Source organism: Betta splendens, chromosome 6 (assembly GCF_900634795.4).
Source record: "Betta splendens chromosome 6, fBetSpl5.4, whole genome shotgun sequence".
In the NCBI taxonomy this organism is placed as follows: Eukaryota; Metazoa; Chordata; class Actinopteri; order Anabantiformes; family Osphronemidae; genus Betta; species Betta splendens.
This window is the reverse complement of record NC_040886.2, coordinates 2,523,937-2,547,415: the sequence shown is the minus strand read 5'-3', so window position 1 is coordinate 2,547,415 and position 23,479 is coordinate 2,523,937. Positions and strand designations below refer to the sequence as shown.

Genomic DNA, 23,479 nt, shown 5'->3' with positions numbered 1-23,479 from the left:
CTCAAAACAAGATGTCAGTAGTGGGATTTGATCCCATGCCTCCAGGGGAGACAGTGACCTGAACGCAGCGCCTTGGACCGCTCGGCCATCCTGACTGTAAACACTCCAATTTTTCCGTTCCATAGGTCAAGAGACATAGTCACAACTGAGATTGTCAATGTCTTAATAATGTGTAAAGAAAAGTCAACGCCGCTTTGCCCCGTCAGGTTTTCCGTCCCCAAAAGGCTAAAAATAGCAAACAATCACTTCCTATATGCTAAGAAGTAGCAAGAAAGATGGCATCTCCAAATAAATTGTCAAAAGAGGAATTTAAAGCCCTGCCATCAGAGGAGACTAGAGTTTGTACACAGCAAATCAGAGTAGTAGGCCACCCTGACTGGAAAAGCTCTGTTTTGCTATTTTACGGGACAACACAAAGTCTTTTGTCAATGTCTTAATAATTTGTAAAGAAAAGTCAACGCCGCTTTGCCCCGTCAGGTTTTCCGTCCCCAAAAGGCTAAAAGAAGCAAACAATCACTTCCTATATGCTAAGAAGTAGCGAGAAAGATGGCATCTCCAAATAAAGTGTCAAAAGAGGAATTTATAGCCCTGTCATCAGAGGAGACTAGAGTTTGTACACAGCAAATCAGAGTAGTAGGCCACCCTGACTGGAAAAGCTCTGTTTTGCTATTTTACGGGACAACACAAAGTCTTACACATAATCTGTTTTTCCTATTGTAAAGAAATCACAATTATGCGTATGAATGGCATGAATGAGACCTAAAACGAATTTATTTGCGTGTCAGTAAGGTCAGTTGCAGAATTTTGCTCTAGCTCGTAGTCTGTCCCTAAATGGCATCAAATAGAAAAATGGATTCGTGACATTCCCATCTCTATTTGGTATCTCAAAACCAGATGTCAGAAGTGGGATTTGAACCCACGCCTCCAGGGGAGACTGCGACCTGAACGCAGCGCCTTGGACCGCTCTGCCATCCTGACTGTAAACGCTCTATTTTTTTTGTTCCATAGGTCAAGAGACATTGTTTCAACTGAGATTGTCAATGTCTTAATAATGTGTAAAGAAAAGTCAACGCCGCTTTGCCCCGTCAGGTTTTCCGTCCCCAAAAGGCTAAAAAAGGCAAACAATCACTTCCTATATGCTAAGAAGTAGCAAGAAAGATGACATCTCCAAATAAATTGTCAAAAGAGGAATTTAAAGCCCTGTCATCAGAGGAGACTAGAGTTTGTACACAGCAAATCAGAGTAGTAGGCCACCCGGACTGGAAAAGCTCTGTTTTGCTATTTTACGGGACAACACAAAGTCTTACCCATAATCTGTTTTTCCTATTGTAAAGAAATCACAATTATGCGTATGAATGGCATGAATGAGACCTAAAATGAATTTGTTTGCGTGTCAGTAAGGTCAGTTGCAGAATTTTGCTCTAGCTCGTAGTCTGTCCCTAAATGGCATCAAATAGAAAAATGGATTCGTGACATTCCCATCTCTATTTGGTATCTCAAAATCAGATGTCAGAAGTGGGATTTGAACCCTCGCCTCCAGGGGAGACTGCGACCTGAACGCAGCACCTTGGACCGCTCGGCCATCCTGACTGTAAACGCTCTATTTTTTTGTTCCATAGGTCAAGAGACATTGTTTCAACTGAGATTGTCAATGTCTTAATAATGTGTAAAGAAAAGTCAACGCCGCCTTGCCCCGTCAGGTTTTCCGTCCCCAAAAGGCTAAAAGAAGCAAACAATCACTTCCTATATGCTAAGAAGTAGCAAGAAAGATGGCATCTCCAAATAAATTGTCAAAAGAGGAATTTAAAGCCCTGCCATCAGAGGAGACTAGAGTTTGTACACAGCAAATCAGAGTAGTGGGCCACCCTGACTGGAAAAGCTCTGTTTTGCTATTTTACGGAACAACACAAAGTCTTACACATAATCTGTTTTTCCTATTGTAAAGAAATCACAATTATGCGTATGAATGGCATGAATGCGACCTAAAACGAATTTATTTGCGTGTCAGTAAGGTCAGTTGCAGAATTTTGCTCTAGCGCGTAGTCTGTCCCTAAATGGCATCAAATAGAAAGAAGGATTCGTGACATTTCCATCTCTATTTGGTATCTCAAAACAAGATGTCAGTAGTGGGATTTAATCCCATGCCTCCAGGGGAGACAGTGAGCTGAACGCAGCGCCTTGGACCGCTCGGCCATCCTGACTGTAAACACTCCAATTTTTCCGTTCCATAGGTCAAGAGACATTGTTACAACTGAGATTGTCAATGTCTTAATAATGTGTAAAGAAAAGTCAACGCCGCTTTGCCCCGTCAGGTTTTCCGTCCCCAAAAGGCTAAAAGAAGCAAACAATCACTTCCTATATTCTAAGAAGTAGCAAGAAAGATGGCATCTCCAAATAAATTGTCAAAAGAGGAATTTAAAGCCCTGTCATCAGAGGAGACTAGAGTTTGTACACAGCAAATCAGAGTAGTAGGCCACCCGGACTGGAAAAGCTCTGTTTTGCTATTTTACGGGACAACACAAAGTCTTACCCATAATCTGTTTTTCCTATTGTAAAGAAATCACAATTCTGCGTATGAATGGCATGAATGAGACCTAAAATGAATTTATTTGCGTGTCAGTAAGGTCAGTTGCAGAATTTTGCTCTAGCGCGTAGTCTGTCCCTAAATGGCATCAAATAGAAAGAAGGATTCGTGACATTTCCATCTCTATTTGGTATCTCAAAACAAGATGTCAGTAGTGGGATTTGATCCCATGCCTCCAGGGGAGGCAGTGACCTGAACGCAGCGCCTTGGACCGCTCGGCCATCCTGACTGTAAACACTCCAATTTTTCCGTTCCATAGGTCAAGAGACATTGTTACAACTGAGATTGTCAATGTCTTAATAATGTGTAAAGAAAAGTCAACGCCGCTTTGCCCCGTCAGGTTTTCCGTCCCCAAAAGGCTAAAAAAAGGCAAACAATCACTTCCTATATGCTAAGAAGTAGCAAGAAAGATGACATCTCCAAATAAATTGTCAAAAGAGGAATTTAAAGCCCTGTCATCAGAGGAGACTAGAGTTTATACAGCAAATCAGAGTAGTAGGCCACCCGGACTGGAAATGCTCTGTTTTGCTATTTTACGGGACAACACAAAGTCTTACACATAATCTGTTTTTCCTATTGTAAAGAAATCACAATTATGCGTATGAATGGCATGAATGAGACCTAAAACGAAATTATTTGCGTGTCAATAAGGTCAATCGCAGAATTTTGCTCTAGCGTGTAGTCTGTCCCTAAATGGCATCAAATAGAAAAATGGATTCGTGACATTTCCATCTCTAGTTGGTATCTCAAAAAAGATGTCAGAAGTGGGATTTGAACCCACGCCTCAAGGGGAGACTGCTACCTGAACGCAGCGCCTTGGAACACTCGGCCATCCTGACAGCGACCTCTGCAGTTTTCTTGTTCCATAGGTCAATAGACATTGTTACAACTGAGATTGTCAATGTCTTAATAATGTGTAAAGAAAAGTCAACGCCGCTTTGCCCCGTCAGGTTTTCCGTCCCTAAAAGGCTAAAAGAAGCAAACAATCACTTCCTATATGCTAAGAAGTAGCAAGAAAGATGGCATCTCCAAAAAAAATTGTCAAAAGAGGAATTTAAAGCCCTGTCATCAGAGGAGACTAGAGTTTGTACACAGCAAATCAGAGTAGTAGTCCACCCTAACTGGAAAAGCTCTGTTTTGCTATTTTACGGGACAACACAAAGTCTTACACATAATCTGTTTTTCCTATTGTAAAGAAATCACAATTATGCGTATGAATGGCATGAATGAGACCTAAAATGAATTTATTTGCGTGTCAGTAAGGTCAGTTGCAGAATTTTGCTCTAGCACGTAGTCTGTCCCTAAATGGCATCAAATAGAAAAAAGGATTCGTGACATTCCCATCTCTATTTGGTATCTCAAAACAAGATGTCAGAAGTGGGATTTGAAGTCACGCCTCCAGGGGAGACTGCGACCTGAACGCAGCGTCTTGGACCGCTCGGCCATCCTGACAGCAAACTCTCCAGTTTTCTTGTTCCATAGGTCAAGAGACATTGTTACAACTGAGATTGTCAATGTCTTAATAATGTGTAAAGAAAAGTCAATGCTGCCTTGCCCCGTCAGGTTTTCCGTCCCCAAAAGGCTAAAAAAAGCAAACAATCACTTCCTATATGCTAAGAAGTAGCAAGAAAGATGGCATCTCCAAATAAATTGTCAAAAGAGGAATTTAAAGCCCTGTCATCAGAGGAGACTAGAGTTTGTACACAGCAAATCAGAGTAGTAGGCCACCCTGACTGGAAAAGCTCTGTTTTGCTATTTTACGGGACAACACAAAGTCTTACACATATTCTGTTTTTCCTATTGTAAAGAAATCACAATTATGCGTATGAATGGCATGAATGAGACCTAAAATGAATTTATTTGCGTGTCAGTAAGGTCAGTTGCAGAATTTTGCTCTAGCGCGTAGTCTGTCCCTAAATGGCATCAAAAAGAAAGAAGGATTCGTGACATTTCCATCTCTATTTGGTATCTCAAAACAAGATGTCAGTAGTGGGATTTGATCCCATGCCTCCAGGGGAGACAGTGACCTGAACGCAGCGCCTTGGACCGCTCGGCCATCCTGACTGTAAACACTCCAATTTTTCCGTTCCATAGGTCAAGAGACATAGTCACAACTGAGATTGTCAATGTCTTAATAATGTGTAAAGAAAAGTCAACGCCGCTTTGCCCCGTCAGGTTTTCCGTCCCCAAAAGGCTAAAAATAGCAAACAATCACTTCCTATATGCTAAGAAGTAGCAAGAAAGATGGCATCTCCAAATAAATTGTCAAAAGAGGAATTTAAAGCCCTGCCATCAGAGGAGACTAGAGTTTGTACACAGCAAATCAGAGTAGTAGGCCACCCTGACTGGAAAAGCTCTGTTTTGCTATTTTACGGGACAACACAAAGTCTTACACATAATCTGTTTTTCCTATTGTAAAGAAATCACAATTATGCGTATGAATGGCATGAATGAGACCTAAAACGAATTTATTTGCGTGTCAGTAAGGTCAGTTGCAGAATTTTGCTCTAGCTCGTAGTCTGTCCCTAAATGGCATCAAATAGAAAAATGGATTCGTGACATTCCCATCTCTATTTGGTATCTCAAAACAAGATGTCAGAAGTGGGATTTGAACCCACGCCTCCAGGGGAGACTGCGACCTGAACGCAGCGCCTTGGACCGCTCTGCCATCCTGACTGTAAACGCTCTATTTTTTTTGTTCCATAGGTCAATAGACATTGTTACAACTGAGATTGTTAATGTCTTAATAATGTGTAAAGAAAAGTCAATGCCGCCTTGCCCCGTCAGGTTTTCCATCCCCAAAAGGCTAAAAGAAGCAAACAATCACTTCCTATATGCTAAGAAGTAGCAAGAAAGATGGCATCTCCAAAAAAAATGTCAAAAGAGGAATTTAAAGCCCTGTCATCAGAGGAGACTAGAGTTTGTACACAGCAAATCAGAGTAGTAGTCCACCCTAACTGGAAAAGCTCTGTTTTGCTATTTTACGGGACAACACAAAGTCTTACACATAATCTGTTTTTCCTATTGTAAAGAAATCACAATTATGCGTATGAATGGCATGAATGAGACCTAAAATGAATTTATTTGCGTGTCAGTAAGGTCAGTTGCAGAATTTTCCTCTAGCACGTAGTCTGTCCCTAAATGGCATCAAATAGAAAAAAAGATTCGTGACATTTCCATCTCTATTTGGTATCTCAAAACAAGATGTCAGAAGTGGGATTTGAACCCACGCCTCCAGGGGAGACTGCGACCTGAACGCAGCGCCTTGGACCGCTCGGCCATCCTGACTGTAAACTCTCCAATTTTTCTGTTCCATAGGTCAATAGACATTGTTACAACTGAGATTGTCAATGTCTTAATAATGTGTAAAGAAAAGTCAACGCCGCTTTGCCCCGTCAGGTTTTCCGTCCCCAAAAGGCTAAAAATAGCAAACAATCACTTCCTATATGCTAAAAAGTAGCAAGAAAGATGGCATCTCCAAATAAAGTGTCAAAAGAGGACTTTAAAGCCCTGTCATCAGAGGAGACTAGAGTTTGTACACAGCAAATCAGAGTAGTAGGCCACCCTGACTGGAAAAGCTCTGTTTTGCTATTTTACGGGACAACACAAAGTCTTTTGTCAATGTCTTAATAATTTGTAAAGAAAAGTCAACGCCGCTTTGCCCCGTCCCCAAAAGGCTAAAAGAAGCAAACAATCACTTCCTATATGCTAAGAAGTAGCGAGAAAGATAGCATCTCCAAATAAAGTGTCAAAAGAGGAATTTATAGCCCTGTCATCAGAGGAGACTAGAGTTTGTACACAGCAAATCAGAGTAGTAGGCCACCCTGACTGTAAACTCTTGAATTTTTCTGTTCCATAGGTCAAGAGACATTGTTACAACTGAGATTGTCAATGTCTTAATAATGTCTAAAGAATATTGTTTTTTCTGCCTCAAAAAAGTCAACGACGCTTTGCCCCTTCAGGTTTTCCGTCCCTAAAAGGCTAAAAGAAGCAAACAATCATTTCTTATATTCTAAGAATTAGCAAGAAAAATGGCATCTCCAAATAATTTGTCAAAAGAGGAATTTGAAGACCTGTCATCAGAGGAGACTAGAGTTTGTACACAGCAACTCAGACTAGTAGGCCACCCTGATTGGAAAAGCTCTGTTTTGCTATTTTATGGGACAACACAAAGTCTTACACATAACCTGTTGTTCCTATTGTAAAGACATCACAATATACGTATGAATGGCTTGAATGAGACCTAAAATTTAATTTATTTGCGTCTCAGTAAGCCCAAACGCAGAGTTCTGTTCTAGCACGTAGTCTGTCCCTAAATGGCATTGAATTGAAAAAAGGATTTGTGACACCCCCATCTCTATTTAACCCATGCCATGTTGCGCATTGACTTCCTCTTTGAGCAGAATCATTAACTCACTTTCTGAACAACGTGACTTTGAATTGACTTGAAAGGATAATCTGAGATATGTTTTGAAGTGAAGCAATGGCTAGAGGAAGGCTCACTTGTGTTATACACATGCTGTCAGCATCACCAAAAGCTTCATAGATGGCAGGAGTCGAACCTGCGCGGGGAGACGCCAATGGATTTCTAGTCCATTGCGTTAACGACTCAGCCACACCTACCCACTTGTCATAAAGGCAGCATGTTTCTTTTTGTAAATGTGATAAAATCAGTCATTAGTTATTTCTTTAGCCCTATGAGAGCAGCACCAACAAAACGTGACAACATCAGTGACAGAAATCCAAATGAAGTGGAAAAATTGGCCTCAGCTTTGCCAGCAGGTCAAAGTCATTTTGCAGTTTCTCTTGAGTAGTTCCCTGCTCATCCAGTGGTTAGGATTCGGCTCTTTGGCCGGGGCCCGGATTTGATTCCCGGTCAGGAATATGCCTTAAACTCCTTGCATCGTCTTTGCTCTGTTCAATAGAAAAATGTCTCCAGTGTTTTGCCTGTCAAGAATGCTATTGGATTAAGGTTACATTGTTCCTACACCGAGAATACCATTCTAATGTTTTCTACTTTTCTCTAGTTTGAAGCCACAGCAGCTCCAGTACCCTTTTAGTGGCATTCAGCATGATCACTTGCTATTTACATTTCAGGTAGATAATGGCAGAAGAACCTGATATAATAAAACGGATTCCAAAGAAAGGACAACCACACAGACAAATTGGCAAGCTTTACACACACTAGCTTATATGTGTTTGATTAGCTTTACTGAGGTTGTGTTTCTGGTGTATAGTTTACTGGTCGTCTAGTGGCTTGGATTTGGAGTGATGTCCTATTTGAAATCTAACCAGTGGTGAGCATAGCTGCCTTATTGGGAGTGGACATAGGTTTGATTCTGGTCAGTACAAAACTTGTGTGTAGCAATATAAATTTTATGTGTATAGAAAGCAGGCGAAAACCAAGTTACTCAAAATGGATTCCTCAAAGGACAACCTGAAATGTGTTTTGATGTTCTTGTTATTTAAGTAAAGGCAAATATTTTGTGTGGGTTCACAGAGCTAGTTAAATGAGACTCCCGATGGACAGGAAAGTTATGCCTCCCAGGCCAATGCTGTATTGGATGCTTTGAAAACATTGTTTCAAGCTTCAGGAAGAGTGTAACTCTTGATTTTGTGATTTTAGACCAGTCAGCTTACACAGACTTCACTCACCTGTAGCGGTTAGAATGAATAGGAAACATACACAGGCCCATGTCAACATTCACTTTTTAATATCTCTTGAGCTAAAACCATAGACTGCTGAGCCTGCATTCCATAAGTCAATAGATCCAAACTATCATCTCTTAAAGCTTATCGACAAGCCCTAACTGTCTATGTGACAATGGTGGCGTGTTGCTACGCCACGAGGCGTCGCTGCCGCATGTCCCTTTTTGCAACTCCGGTTTCCGTTGTGAACAGGTGAACAACATTAAGGGGTTTTGGTATTTAAGGAGCGACTGGACATTGGCCTAGTCGCTGGTGTGTTAGCGTAAGCTAAAGCGATCCTCAGGGTGTCCTAGCCGTATTCTGCCTTACTGTGTCTTGCACAAGTAGTTCGCCGTAAGTACTCTGCCATGCTCTATGTTGTGTAGGATTCTCTGTTGTGCATTACGTAATTGTTACGTTGACTGTTGGCCTGCCGTTGTGCAGCGTCAGGTATCCTATACTGCCGTTTGGCGCGTCGTTATTGTTATACCTGTTCTGCGGTTTTGAACAGGGTCTCTGTGTACTTTTTTCCTGCCGTTAAAGCAGCGTTTTTGGTTTACATCTGTCCTGCCGTTAAGCAGCATTTTTGTTTACATCTGTCCTGCCGTTAAGCAGTGTTTTTTGTTTACATCGGTCCTGTCATTAAAGCGGTGTTTTGGGTTAGTCCCATACCGCCGTTAGAGGAGCGTGCGGTTATTCCTATATTATTTATTCCTTATTTACATTTGTCCTGTCCTATGAGCAACTGTTATATGCTAGGTGATTCCTGCCAGCATGGCTGCATGGTTTTTGTTTATCTTCATGAGTGTGTCTATTAAATCCGCTCAACTGTGTTCAGCCTCTTGTCCTGCTTTTGGGTACCAGTTTTAGTAGCCCGATCGTAACAGTCTAATGCTATTAGATAGTGTGACGTTCTGGACACAGGTTCAAATAAGCGGATAGACAGGACTCAGAGCTACAGTATTATTACAGTACTTCAGGCTGCAAGATGAATGTGACTCTTGATTCTGTGATTTCAGACCAGTCAGCTTTCACAGGCATCACTCAGTTGTCCCTGGTGTTCATTAGAGTTCGCCCAGGTCCAATGCCACTTCATCCGTTGTCATGTGACCTTTTTTCGTAACAAGACTTTGTCAGAGAACGGCAGAGAAAGGACCCAAATGTGCAGTGCATACGCAGCAGACAGGAGGTACGATTAAAGTAATATTTAATGTAAAAATCCAGGTCACAAACGGTCCAAGTCTTACACAGGTAGGCACGGTTTCACAGCACACAGGGGATAAGCTTAATCGGGTTCGGTAACAGGCGTGGGTCAGTATCGAAAAGGCACAGATCTCAGAATATAATCGGCAGGCTAGACAGGTCCAAAAAACAGGCAGAGTTCAGTAACGGGGTGAAGACTTACAACACAGGTCAGGATCAGGCGAGAACGATGGTCAGAGGTACGGAACTGGGTCAGACACAGAATAAGCCGAGCTAGAGAATACTGGAACGTGAAAACAGAATCAAAGAATCAACGATCTGGCAAATTACAAGGGTGAGAGGTGGAGCTTAAATACAAGGTGGGTAGATTACTGATTCTAGACAGGTGTGTGTGTCAGGAACGCTCGGATGAGGACCCAAATGCACAGCGTAACACGGCTTGACGGTGATCAAAGGGTGGTTTATTCCAGGTTAGGCAGAGACAGCGTCAGGAACAGGCAAGGTTCATACACGAAAGACAGGATTAACAATACCGAGTCGTCAGGCGGAGAAGCGTGGTCAGGCAGGCAAACAAGGTCGGTAACGTCAAAAACAGGGTACACGAAAACACGGCCGGACAGGAACAATGAACTGGGGAAAAACGGTAACACACGAACAACGATCTGGCAAAGAGCTAGGGAAACAGGTGGTGGTTAAATACAAAGTGACTTGATTACTGATAACGTGCAGGTGTGGATAATGGCCAGGTGAAGCAGGGACAGCTGTGACAAAACGTAAACCGGGAGTAAAGCTAGAACAGAAACAGAAACCAGGCGACTACCAAAATAAAACCGGATGATATGGCCAATGAACAAAGTCCTTTTCAAAATAAAACTGAGGACAGAGCCAGAACCTGACAGTGTGTAATGAGACCGAGACGTGGAACGGGGCTAATCAGATGAGACACAGGTGCGTAACTGAAAACCGGAGGTGAAGCGGGAACTACTGTGGCATGACGCGAAAGGGAAGTGCTACAAAATAAAACAGGAACTGAAACCAAAACACTGTTGACAAACTTAAGTCCTTTCAAAACAAAACTAACCTGGTGAGCAGAAACCGGAAGAGTACAAAATAAAACAGGAACTACTGCGCTAAAACAGGACACAACAAGAAACAAAAACCCCAGATCGTGACAGACTTGACACTAGCACACTGTCCATCGCTGGCCAGGATGTGTTTGTCCAATAAGGTCCTCAAGGCACTGTCTCTCCGTTCCGGTTCACGCCCTCTACTCGCACTCTATGCCCTCAGAGGCTAGAGTGTTCCAACGCAAACAGCCACACTCTAGACCTTCGTCTAGGACTCCTTCTGGGTTTCGGAATCCGCTATGATCCAACGGGCACGGGGTTCCCTCTTCTACTCGAAGGTGCAGACAGTCTTTGGTCTGCTCGAGGCAGCCGTCGGTTTGCGTGTCACCTTCTTGAGAGGCCATGTGTGGATAAACGCTTGATCCAAGTTTGTCAGGAGAGGTAGTACAGATATATTCTCCGAGTTTTATGTCCTCCACACCTCCATCCCTGCCACAGGCATCAAACCAAATTCAGAACCAGTGAGGGATCTTCCAATCGGCAATCATCTCACCACCAGACAACTCGGAACCGTTCTCCACTTGGTCCAATGAAAAATCCTCCAACCTGGGAAATTGAGGGAAAACTCTGTGTGTGTGTGTGTGTGTGTGTGTGTGTGTGTGTGTGTGTGTGTGTGTGTGTGTGTGTGTGTGTGTGTGTGTGTGTGTGTTTTCACAGGCAAATCATTTCACCACACTCCCGTCCAGCGTCCTCCTGGGGCGTCCTCCAACGCGACCCCAAGAAAAAAGACCAAATAAGTTAAATATTGGGCTATTATGCTAAATATTTTTTTAATATAAAACAGTAATCAAAGGAAGGGGTACACAATGCATTTATATGCACTCATATTTACATTTATAATAATATTAACATTATGCATTCATAACCCAAAGGAGGCAGGCATAGGAGAAGCTCAATACAGCCAGTGATGTAAGCCAAAAGCTCAGAGACAGAAATCATCTTACCACCAGAGAACTCTGAACCGTTCTCCACTTCATCTAATGTGGAAAATCCTCCAACCCAGCAATTTATCCCACCAGAAGGATCCTCCAACGTGGTGGAAAAATTATCCAACCTGGGGGCCACACAATTTTTGTGTGGTATTTTAGCTGCTGGTTTGTGGTTCAAGGATTTAGCAAAGAGACCAACAACTTTTGGAGGCTCTGGACATCTGTTGCTGACACCTGGGATGGACCGAAGGATGTTTAGATCTTCAGTTTACGCTCTCATGCCTGAGCTACTCCTGCACTTTGTGGTGATCAAAAGCAGCAAACCTCAGCTGTTATTTATAAAAGAAAGTAAATTCATGCGTCGTGTGGAGAGATGACAAAGAAAAACACTCCTCGTCAGGGAATCAAACCCTGGTCTTCCACATGACAAGCAGAGATACTGGCCACTATACAAAGTAGGACCAAATTGGCCATCTTGTGGCCTGTGGATGACCAAGTCACACAAGACACACAATTGTGTGGGATTTTACCTGCAACAAAGCAAGTTTGTGGTTCAAGGATTTAGCAAAGTGACCAACAACTTTTGGAGGCTCTGCTTTAGCTCCATTGATTCACATGTACCCACGGAAAGCATGGTAGGCATTTGCAACAAATTGTTTTGGAACGCTTCTTACTCAAGAGCTGTCTCTTTTGGTCTTGTGAGGTTCCTGTAGTGTAGGAGTGTCCTGTCAACATTCCAAAAAGACAGGCTATCATTGGTTGCTTTTCACTCTGAATGACACTTGCCTGCGCCTGAACACAAAACGCTGACCTGGCAGGACTCCAAATAGGAGGGTTGACAATGGCCCCACTTTTTGCTAGCATGTTCTGGCGCACCAATTTGGGCTTGAGAAGGAATTATACTTAAGGGAGCAAAAGGGTCTTATGAAGAGAGCAAGAGAGTCCAAGGCTTGTGCAATACTCATGCTGTCAACATCACTAAAAGCTTCGTAGATGGCAGGATTCAAACCTGCGCGGGGAGACCCCAAAGCATTTCGAGGCCATCGCCTTAGTCACTCGGCCAAAACTACATCTTTTTGAAAGCACATGTCACAAAATCATTCATCAGTTATTCTGCTTTAGCCCTATGAGGATAGCAGCAATAAGACTTGACAACATCAGTGACAGAAATCCAAATGAAGTGGACAAATTGGCCTCAGCTTTGTCAGCAGGTCAAAGTCAGTTTGCAGTTTCTCTTGAGTAGTTCCCTGATCATCCAGTGGTTAGGCTTCAAATCTTTGGCCGGGGCCCGGGTTTACACATCACTACATTGGCATGTTTTAATTCTACACTGTTGCATTTCGAAATGTTCCACATGCTGCTCTTTATTATTCTGTACTGCTCACCTCAAAGCTATACATATTGCACTCTCGTCAACATTTTCAGGAGAGTCATGCATATCTATCAGAAGTGTCTGTGGCATTCAAATCTAAATCAAGACGACTAATTGCATGTTTTCCCAAATTGACAGACAAAGGAAATAATGAGGACTCCACTCCAAGTCTCAATGCTTTGAAAGCCCTTGCCTATTAACTTCTCATTAGGGTAAACGACAGTGTTTCTTCTCTGAGGTTCCTTTAAGAGTAATGGGTGTGTTCAGTCATTTGTGCTTAGTATTAACTACAAGTTAAAAGTTGACCAGTCAAATTGCTTTTCTATCTGATCACGTGTTACACTTTTATGTCTAGTGTGTCAGGTTCAAGTAAGGGACATATTAAAAAGTGAATGGTGAACTTGGCCTGCGTATGTTTTCAATTCATTCTATTATCTTGCTCTGTCCCTAATGAACACCAGTTACAAGTGAGTGATGCCTGTGAAAGCTGACTGGTCTGAAATCATAGACTCAAGAGTCACATTCATCTTGCAGCCTGAAGTACTGTAATTATAGGTCTGAGTCTTGTCTATCCGCTTAGTTGAACCTGTGTCCAGGACGTCACGCTGTCTAATAGCATTAGACAGTTAGCTTGTCGATAAGCTTTAAGAGAGGATGGTTTGGCTCCATCGACTTCTGAAATGCAGGATCAGCACTCTCTGGTTTCAGCTCAAGACATTTTAAAATGTAAATTAAATTGTTTTTACCGTATTGTTTTATCCACACTTCAATCATTACAGGACACTAATATGGCTACTTGCTGGGGGACAGAGGGTTCCCATGCCTGCCCTATTTGATGACACCCTACCAGTAGTGAACCAAGTAGACCACACAGATGGAAGAATTTTAAGAGAAATGATTTGTCAGAATCACTTTCATTAAAATGTGTCTGCCCAAAGCACTGTTCATTTCTTCTTCTCCTGAAAAATAAAATGAAATATTATGTACATTGCTTCACACACCCACACTTCAAATAGTAACAATGATGTTCAGATAAACTCAGATGCTCCAGTATCTTGATTTTGCGTTTAGCCTTTTTAATGGCCAGTTTCTCTATTTCTCTATTTTAAGCTGTATAAGGTCCATCTCAAGGTCATAAAATCATATATTAAAGATTATGGGACTGGAGACAAACCCCTACAATGCTTAGATTTTGTGATGAGGTAGATAGTAAATCCCCAGGAATGTTCTGTGAAAGGAAAAAGATTTGTTACTCCCTAATGTTACTAGGGGTCATGTGTTACATTATATGGTATGTATCAGACCTCTATGGATCTAACAGCACCGTCTATTTTGGTCACAAAAAATGGTCTATTCATCTTCCTAATAAAAAAACAAAAAATGTAAATGCAACTAAAGGTACCTGGCAGCAAAGCACTTACACATGTCAAAGACTGTGTGGTTTCTGGAGGGTCCAATAATACAATTTGTTCATCAGTAATGACAATGCAACCCATAAGATCAATGTGAAATAAAGTCAGTGATACAAGACTGTAGAAGCCTGAGCAGCATATGCAGTTAAATAAAATAAGCCTGGATACTACTGCTATGCATAGTCAGAAAATCTTAGTGGCAAAGATAGTAGTTGATTCAAAGTCTCTAAAGCTCTAAAGTCTGATATTGCCTGGAGAATAATGTGGGAGAGTACAGATGCAGAAATAAAAAGTGGAGTGGGTACAGGTTTCCTGGACTGAAGACAGGCCTGGTGGATGACCTCCACCACCAACCTGGACAATCTGGGCTTTGATATCAGCCAAGCTGGTCAGGAACCTGGAGCTCCCTGGTATGTAGGATGTATTTAGCCAGGGTCCAGACTGAGCTCCATGTGGAGTGAGGTCACAGAGCAGCCGAGGCAGCAGATTTCCAAGGCAATAGACTTGTCAAGGTGGACATGGAACAACACCCTAGGGAGGAACGTTTGGTTGGGATGGAGGACATAACTGAAACCATCACAGACAGACAAGGTGTGCAGCATGTAGGCTCTTAACGGTTTTAACGGTTGCTTTGACACAGCCGTCCAATGAAACAACACATTTTCTTAACAGTTCACACACAGGTCTAAATAGCTGCTCCATTGTCATAATGACATACTTTGTTTGCCAAAGGGCTCGAACGGTGTCAAAACTCTTATGCAGCATATGCAATATGCAGTAAAAGTTCCATGCCTTCAAACAGTACAACGTGCAAACAAGTATATGAACACGACCAATCAGTCAAAACACAGTGGACAGCAAAATACAGAACACTGATCTCTGTGTGAATCAGTGCACCATTGATTGTAATTGGTGCCTGTTGCTATTTGCTGTCTTTGTAGTTTATGTCAAATGTGCCTTTTATGCAAATAATTTTGATCCAGATGAAAAAATGGTTTGATTTATTGAATTCATGACATTAATTTTTTCAATTTGTGACAAAAAACTGAAATATTGTAAATATTACAGAAAACACATAAACCAAATTACAATCAAATCTTTTAAAGGATAAGCCACTGTTGATACTCAGTCTCTGCTTTAGACCTCCTCCATCCATGCTGGTTAAGAACAACACAGGCCTGGAACCATTTTAAGGCCTAAGGCATTACAAATTGAAAATTTTGTGGAGTGTCAAACAGGTGCTATGGTGAATTGATACTGGTCTTACTGGCTTTTAATGGTCAGGAACAGATGGTTTCTCTTTGGTCACCGAAGCGTAAACAATGGAGTTTAGACAGTTTGAATGACAGTGCTAACTGTTTTGCAAAAGGGAGGAGAAAACGTATCTAATGAGAAAAGGTTTGCACATTTGCTTCATGTGTCTGAAGATCTGCTGAAATAGTGATGATGAAGACTGAGTGGAAACTAGTTTCGTAACACAGGTCAAAGCGTCCAATAAAAACTGTAGATACAGTACCAGCACGACCAGTATAAATGAAATATATCCACAGCAGTTTCTTTTCTTGTGACTGTGCTAGTAAGTCTGTTACTTCTAACAAGACTGAATGCACATTTGTCTTACTATGTGTGTGGACCTTGAAAGTAAATTCTGCATAAAATAGTCACTTTTTTTAATAACTTAAAGTCGGGCTCTAGTAAGTGGGACAAAGCACCACAGCATGATGTCCTACTCTCTGTGGAAATCCTTTAACAAAATACCAATCACAGGACAAAAGTTTACAAAACATCTCTATAAAAAAGTAGTGAACGATTGGCCAGTAAACTGTCAATGAGCTCTGCTTCCTAAAACAGATTTTACTTTTGTAATAACTTAAAACACCATTTTACAGCCCATACTTCATTTCAGTAAATTTCTTTGAAATTTTCACTAAAAACACTTTATAGAGTTAATAGTAACAGATAATGCTCTACGAAAGCAAATGGCAGTGTCAGTCAGAACATTAATAGTGGCTGAAGCAGACATATTAAGTACGAAGCCAACATGAGGTAAAAAGTTAAATCAGCCATGTGTGTCACTGAGGCTCAATGCTGAAGTCCATCTTAATGTCTCCTAAGACGGGTTCGAATGTGAAGCTATAGGACAATGCAGCACGTCCATCACCTGAGATCTCCCTTGGTGGCCTGAGGAAATACACGCCCTGTTTCCTGTGTTGGCTCCACTCGCAGTGGCCCTGTTTCGATACAAAAAACAATGATTAGACAGCAGCAGCAAAAAATAAAGACACGACTAAGAGCTGACCTCACGCTTCCCAGGCCATAGCTTCACCTATTGAGCTACCAGGCCACTTTCGATGTCAGTCCAGTTTGTTGTTGATGGCTACTTAAATGCAAAGTGAAATGTTTTGACTTAAGAAGAAACAAGTCCAGATCCCATGACTCCACTTCCAGATGCTACCTTGACCAAAGTAAACCTAATTAAGGGAGTGGTACTTGTCAACAGATGTCAGATTGATGATGATCAGAATAAAAATCAGTTTTATTCGCCAAGTTTGTACAGGACAAGCAAGGAATTTGATTTGGTCCTACCCCGTCTCTTTATATTCTTTATATATGCTAAGAATTATTAATATATGTATATTTAATTATGTATTTACACTATATCACATTCAGTTTTTCTTCAATGAGACATTGTTCTGTGATTGGAGAACAATGAGATGCTACCTTGACCAACGTAAACCTAGTCAAGGGATGTCAACGCTGACGATGATGTGCTGTGATCAGACCTCAACCACTCAAACTAAAGGGAACTAATAACTAAACAAGTAAAGTCATTTATTTGATAAAAGGGTGATCTTGTACTGGATGACTGGAAAGCAACAAAATGTTCACATTTAAAATACAAAAAGTTGTGTTGTTTTAAACTGTATGTGTCATTTTACAAGATTAGAAAAGGATGAAGTGACAAATGACAAATCAGACCAAAAAAAAGCTCAGGGTACAAATCTCTTGGAATAAAAACATGATACCTGCTCACTGATTGATCTAAGTAGACCTCCGCTGACAATGATGTCTTCTGTTAGCTGGAATTCCATCCACAGTGCCACACCATGGCAATGACCAGCTCTAAAAAGACATTAGAAGCAGCTACTGATCATACAATCGTGAAGACCTGGTAACAGTATTTTCAACACCCAATGTGTGGAGTAGTCAAATCACAAACAACTTGTACCTTACAAAAGGCAGCAAGCCCTGAGTGCTGACTGGCTGCTGGGGCACACACTGCATGAAGTCAAAGGTCATGATGGCCTTTGACGGGGTCAGTGCATGGCATGGGTACTCCCACAGGGGGTGGGGCTCAGCCTCACGGGACTCACGGAAATCCAGAGATCGCTGATGGAAGAAATATTTTTTTTCAAAAGAGCAATGTGGCTCAACTATGGAGACACAGTTACCAGCATGTCAGTATATGGGTATGAGTCTTAGCACCTCACTATATGCTTCCAGGCCTCTATAAAGAAATGCACAACCCAAATGATTGGTCATCTGATGGGAGTTTGTGTCACTACTTCTCTTTCCACTCTATCCATTACCCACTGAACTGAAAGCTTCCGATTTAATATTTGAAGATGATTACATGAGAAACATTAAATGGATGTGTACACCTCTTGTCAAGAGGTTTCTTATATAGATTCTGTTTGTGTCAGACATTTAAGTTGTACCTGGACCATTTCATCCATAGGTGTGACATCAAAGCCCTCACATGTTCCACACGGTGCCCTTATCCTCCACAAATCCTAAAAAACATGATAAAGAAAACTGCTGATAATAAATGTAACCATTAACATTACTGTTTACTGACTTAAGATGAGACATAGTGATTGTACCCTTGGTTCATGTGAGTAAAAAATCTGTATGAAAACCCACCCGGAATTCCACAGCCACCACGTGGAGTGTGGCGGAGCGGGGCAAAATGGTGGCACTGGGGTGGAGGAGGCCTGCCAGCGCAGTTCGGCAGTACCAAAAGAACAGAGAGTGCCAGGGTAACAGGCTGGTACTGAAGTACGGCTCACCCATCAAGACTGAGATCTGCAGGAGACAGATTCATCATCATGAATAATTTACCACATGCTGTACTTTTAAAACTACATGTGCCTTCAAAAGTTAACACATGGCTTCAGTTGCAACACCTTATTATGGCACCAGAGGGCAGTAAAACTGCTATGCTATGCAATGCTCCACCCAAATTCATGAACATCCACTTGTTTCCATTACACTTCTAAGATTCTTGACGAGCAGTGATGTTATTTAACTTGTACCAGCAGCATTTTATATTTGCAGCTGTTCAAGCGCAGCATTACCTGGTCTCCTCCTAAATCATTACTGCACAGCTGCTCAGGCCTAATCTCCAGCAGCTCAACACCTCCTTTAAATGAGTTGGCTTCCAACACCTGCAAAGAGAAATATGTCATATCACTCAAAGTTAAAATAAACAACAGCTGCTCCAATTTTCTAAAATAGTCCTAAGTAAATAGTCAGTCACCTGCTCGATAATCTGCTTGTTCATTCTGGAGTTTTCCAGACTAAACACCTGCATCGAGGGAAAGATAAAAGAGAGGTCAGTGAGTTGGTTTGATTAGTTGTGTTTCAGTGTGTTTCCATCTGCTCAGAGGTTATACCTGTTTGGCTCCAAGCATGTGAGCAAACACAGGAAGCAGGCTCCCGTCACTGACACTAAGACAAATACTGTCCTCCCTCAGAACCTGGATACAGCACAGCAGCCAATAAGAGAACGAATATATATTTCTTGACTTGCTCACGGTCTAGTTAAATGTCACTTACACTACGAAGTGCACTAACGTAGCTTTCTGTGCGCCGTTTGTCATTAATTTCGCCAAAACGAGACCGAGTCCAGACCATGTGAGCCTGACAAGTACAGCATGGTCGAGAGGAAGGAGCTCCAGTCTCTGACTCCTGCTGACTGGAAACATCCACACACAAACAGTTGGAGGTTAACCGAGGAACAGATAATAACACCACATTTAAGGCTAAGTCAGTTAGATACACTGGTCTTTAGATTAGTTGGTAATGGGGCACCCCAGAAGCACCTTCCATTGCAATGTCCAGTACACAAATAACAATGCTTGTATTAAATCCTTCTGGTTGCCACGTGGAAAATGAGCTGTCGTACCTCTGAGACTGCAGGCTGTACCATAGACTGTAGTCATCATGGCAGACAGTGAGGCTGAGCTCCTCTCCTGCTGCCACCTGGCGCTCTACGGGCAGGAAGTACACGCTCTGCATCCAGTGGTCCCTCCACTAAAACACATTATAGTGTTGACACACTGAAGCCTCAGGACCGTCATACTGTTTAATGTGACTCACGGGAGCAGTTTTAGAATCTGAGTATGTCCAACTAGGAGCCATGGTGCACACAATCCCTCCACTGCGATCCATGTTAAGGTCCCACCAGGACAGGACCACTTGAGCATGACCACTGGCCTGAGCTACAAACTTGGTGGAATGTGACCGGAAAGCGCTGCTTACTGGTTTGCTAAAGTCCACACTGAGGAAGAAGGATGAGGGAAAGGTGGGAAAATCTGAAGTTAAGAGAAAATCAAGCAGTTTCCTTTGTTAAATTAGTATGGTCTGTCAGGTTACACAGAATTCTGTGCATATTTAAAGATTGATCAAAGCTCTTGTATTTCACCTCATTTGTTTGTCTGGATTTTGAGCAACCTCTAAACGTTAGGCTATTCATGAAAATGTTGCAGGTCATGCTTTTTTCACTAAATCAAGAATTCTGAAGGAGTCAGACTACAAAAATTCAACAGTAAGATTGATACCTGAACATGGTGCAGAGCGGACTCAGTGGGGTGAAGCTGTTGGGAGGCACTTGGCTCAGCTGGATGTCACACACTGACGGAGCCCCTGCACAGCGGCCCACGGAGGGTGGAGGGACCAGACAGGCTTCTTTTACCTCCACTGGCTGCAGCTGAGCCCAACTCCACAACAGCTCTGACTCTACCAGCTGGGCATAGACAGTGGCCTGGTGAGGAACAGCCTCACAGCCTTCCTGCAGGGTGGAAGGCCACAAAGGGACAGATCTGTAGTTCAGTTGGCTCCATTTTAAACACAGACAAATAAAGGTTTATTTAGTTAAAAGGTTTAATTATGACACAGTTCATGACATCTCAGAACATTGTTAATTAATTGAATAACTGGTCTTATGCAAGTTGTGAATACACATATGTACTTACATGAACCAGATTTTGGTGAGCGTGCTCGTAGCTGGGCAAGGCCCCTTCACCAATCAGTTCTGTATCAAACAGTTCTGTGATCAAGAGGTTGGCTTTCGTTTGCATATCTCCACCTGTTCATCACAAATAAAAGACATCTTGAACGGCTCGAAAGACAAAACTGGTACAGTGGAGTTGATTGTGTGTTGCGCTCCCTGACCTGGTCCCACAGACACATCAGTAGAATGTTTGTTAATAATTTTGATCTTGTCATGAAAACCGTTCTTCTCCACAATACACTGAGCTGCTTCAGCCATGGGCTTGAAAACCTGCAGGGAAAAAGGAAACAGGAGCAACACTTGAAGTTGCGTATTGGCTAAAATGTAATACCAGAGAATTAATGTTCATAGTATGTATATAAATTATAAATTTGCTGATTTTGTCCTGCTTTTTAACCTCATTACTTCAAACTCATGTCATGTTTGCGATTTTGAGCATATTTCATAACCTCTACCTCCACAGCATAGCAAAAATCTGCTCCAGCAGTGACAGCCATCATGGACAGCAGGCCTGTTCCTGTCCCAATGTCAAGGACAATCACCTTCTCACCACGGGCCTTTATTCTGGATACAGCTGCTCGGATGCCCTGGTAGTACTTCTTATTCTGCAAGCAATACAGTATGTCAGAGAAGGTAACTAATAAAAAAGTAATAATACTAAGTATTATTTTAACAGTAAATCAATCAGATCAAAGTACCATGCAACATGTATTAGTTTTGGTGAACAAGGGTCAGCATGTGTGGCTGTCAATCATAGTCAAAATATTTATTTAGCCATGCTGACCCCTCCAGTTTATTGGTGTAACACATATATACACTGCTCAAAAAAATAAAGGAAACACTTCTACAACACAATGTAACTCCAAGTCAGTTTGGCTTTGTGAAATAAAACCCACTTAGGAAGCAACACTGATTGACAATCAATTTCACATGCTGTTGTACAAATAGAATACACAACAGGTGAAAATTATAGGCAATTAGCAAAACACCCCGAATAAAAGGAGTGGTTCTGCAGGTAGTGACCAAAGACTACTTCTCAAGTCTTTAATGATAATAATAATAATAATAATAATAATAATAATAATAATAATAATAATAATAAATATTGTTGTGTCGTTTAGTCATCAGCACATTCAACTATGAAAACAACAAAGTATTTACGAATACGAATATTTAATAAATTCAGATCTAGAGCGTGTTTTTTTAGTGTTCACTCACCCTGTCATGATCATGCAACATATCAGCATAACAGGACCTGAAAAAACATTTGGATTCATGAGTAGGCAGAATATTTGTAAAAATAAATCCCAATCACTCAAGAAAAAAATCATTTAAATATTGTCTGAATAAATGTGTTTATATGCCTTTTTTAGTAAAGATGTCGAATAAAAATACCATTGACATATACTCAAATAAAATGCCATAATTAAACACAACACTGGACTGCTATGAATGCTACAGCTGTCCATGCTGGGATGCTAACACATAATCACAGTGCTACCTGGCTATCTCCTGGTGGTAGTCGTACTCCTCACTTTCCTCCACCCAATCCACAACTCCAGTGGTCGGGTTAGCTCTCCCACAAAATGTCTTCATCTCTGCTAATGCTACACGGCGAAATAAAATGCAGCTGAATAAAAATTGTTTTTTCAGGAGCGTGTCTAATTCTCTAAGGCTAAAGGGAATCAGTGAGACCGCGTTGGTCCAAAGGGAGCGGCCATGTTTCCGAAAGTCACAAATTAGTCACGTGACTGACGGCGTTCTTCGGCTCGCTCGAGATGGACTGCGCCTGCGTCTGTGAAGGAGGCGGAGATGCAACGCTGCGATCCAATCAGATTCCGGGTTTATTCCAGATGCGCAACTTCTACACCTGATGACAAATTATTAAACACATTATTATACTGGAAATGTTCATATGTACACAACTTCGTGCTTCACTCCTAATACAATCTGGAATAATAGATGTATATCGTGTATATATAATATACATATTTTACAGAGATTGATGTGAGACTTGGATTTCAGTAAGTTATTTATTAAATACAAATTTACTCCCTCAAAACAGGACTTCACTACATTTCAGAAAATTCTAGTTCTTAAAGAACTTCTTATTCTTACTGAAAACATTACCAACACCAGGTTTTATCAAAACAGCCTCATTGGCAAATTAAGGAATCATGTTTCTAGATGCACACAATTACAACATATATCCTTATAAGGATACTTTTGACTTGATGTTTATAAATGGATTAAGCAAAAACATTTCTGAATTCAGCTCAACCCAATCAACAACTATAGGGACTAGATAGAAAACACATTGTGTAACTTGTACCACACTATTTGCACATTCGGTCGCTGGAAAAGTTAGAAAATGGCCGACTTGATTTGCAAGTAGACCCAACAAACCTATCTGCAGACAAGATGGCGGGCGGTTGCTCAAAAACCGGATGCTCAGCAACCGAACGCTAAATTTTAGCCAAAGGTTAGTCAAGTATCGATTTTTATCAAAACCGTATTTATTAAAGGAAATGCACCTCATGTTTCTCGCCCTATTGTTATTAAAATATTATTTAAAATATAAGGTCATAAAAATAAAAATATCGTAACAAATTGAACGTCCGCTTAGAACCTAAAGTAGAATGTCTCCACCAATCACAACCGACATTATCGAAAAATACGGAAAATAAATTTTGTTCCAAAATGTTTTAGTAAAACTGTATTTTTTAGGATGAGTGGGATCAGTGTTTGCTTCAGTGTTTTTTTCTTCTCATAACTCATAATGTAGTTCACTCATTTAGCTGTGTGATGACGCTTCATAAATGAAAGGAACAAATTACAACTAAAGGCTTACTGTATTTGGGATTTGTTG

The 23,479-nt window shown here is 41.4% G+C and overlaps 1 protein-coding gene and 5 non-coding genes across 7 annotated transcripts; all 6 read right to left on the bottom strand.

The window, feature by feature from the left end:
• Positions 1-895: 895 nt before the first annotated feature.
• On the bottom strand, positions 896-978 carry trnal-cag (transfer RNA leucine (anticodon CAG)). The gene has a single exon. It is a non-coding gene; the product is annotated as a tRNA-Leu (tRNA).
• A 529-nt stretch (positions 979-1,507) lies between these two features.
• Positions 1,508-1,590, bottom strand: trnal-cag (transfer RNA leucine (anticodon CAG)). The gene has a single exon. It is a non-coding gene; the product is annotated as a tRNA-Leu (tRNA).
• A 3,587-nt stretch (positions 1,591-5,177) lies between these two features.
• Positions 5,178-5,260, bottom strand: trnal-cag (transfer RNA leucine (anticodon CAG)). The gene has a single exon. It is a non-coding gene; the product is annotated as a tRNA-Leu (tRNA).
• A 529-nt stretch (positions 5,261-5,789) lies between these two features.
• On the bottom strand, positions 5,790-5,872 carry trnal-cag (transfer RNA leucine (anticodon CAG)). The gene has a single exon. It is a non-coding gene; the product is annotated as a tRNA-Leu (tRNA).
• A 1,253-nt stretch (positions 5,873-7,125) lies between these two features.
• Positions 7,126-7,207, bottom strand: trnas-aga (transfer RNA serine (anticodon AGA)). The gene has a single exon. It is a non-coding gene; the product is annotated as a tRNA-Ser (tRNA).
• An 8,092-nt stretch (positions 7,208-15,299) lies between these two features.
• prmt7 (protein arginine methyltransferase 7) lies at positions 15,300-22,369 on the bottom strand. Of its 2 annotated transcripts, none has more exons than XM_029154685.3 (17): positions 22,112-22,369; positions 21,829-21,865; positions 21,153-21,215; positions 20,772-20,880; positions 20,573-20,685; positions 20,159-20,388; positions 19,698-19,878; positions 19,504-19,631; positions 19,155-19,293; positions 18,992-19,075; positions 18,856-18,903; positions 18,674-18,763; positions 18,240-18,401; positions 18,035-18,109; positions 17,545-17,705; positions 17,342-17,438; positions 15,300-16,546 (listed from the first exon to the last, which is right to left on the bottom strand). In XM_029154685.3, exons 1-17 carry the CDS (start codon positions 22,204-22,206, stop codon positions 16,388-16,390), a joined length of 1,971 nt encoding a protein of 656 aa, XP_029010518.1. In that variant the 5' UTR covers positions 22,207-22,369; the 3' UTR covers positions 15,300-16,387. The 2 variants fall into 2 exon arrangements, with proteins under 2 accessions (XP_029010518.1, XP_029010517.1); XM_029154684.3 differs by having other exon boundaries at positions 21,066-21,215; positions 22,112-22,368.
• Between the last annotated feature and the right edge of the window lie 1,110 nt (positions 22,370-23,479).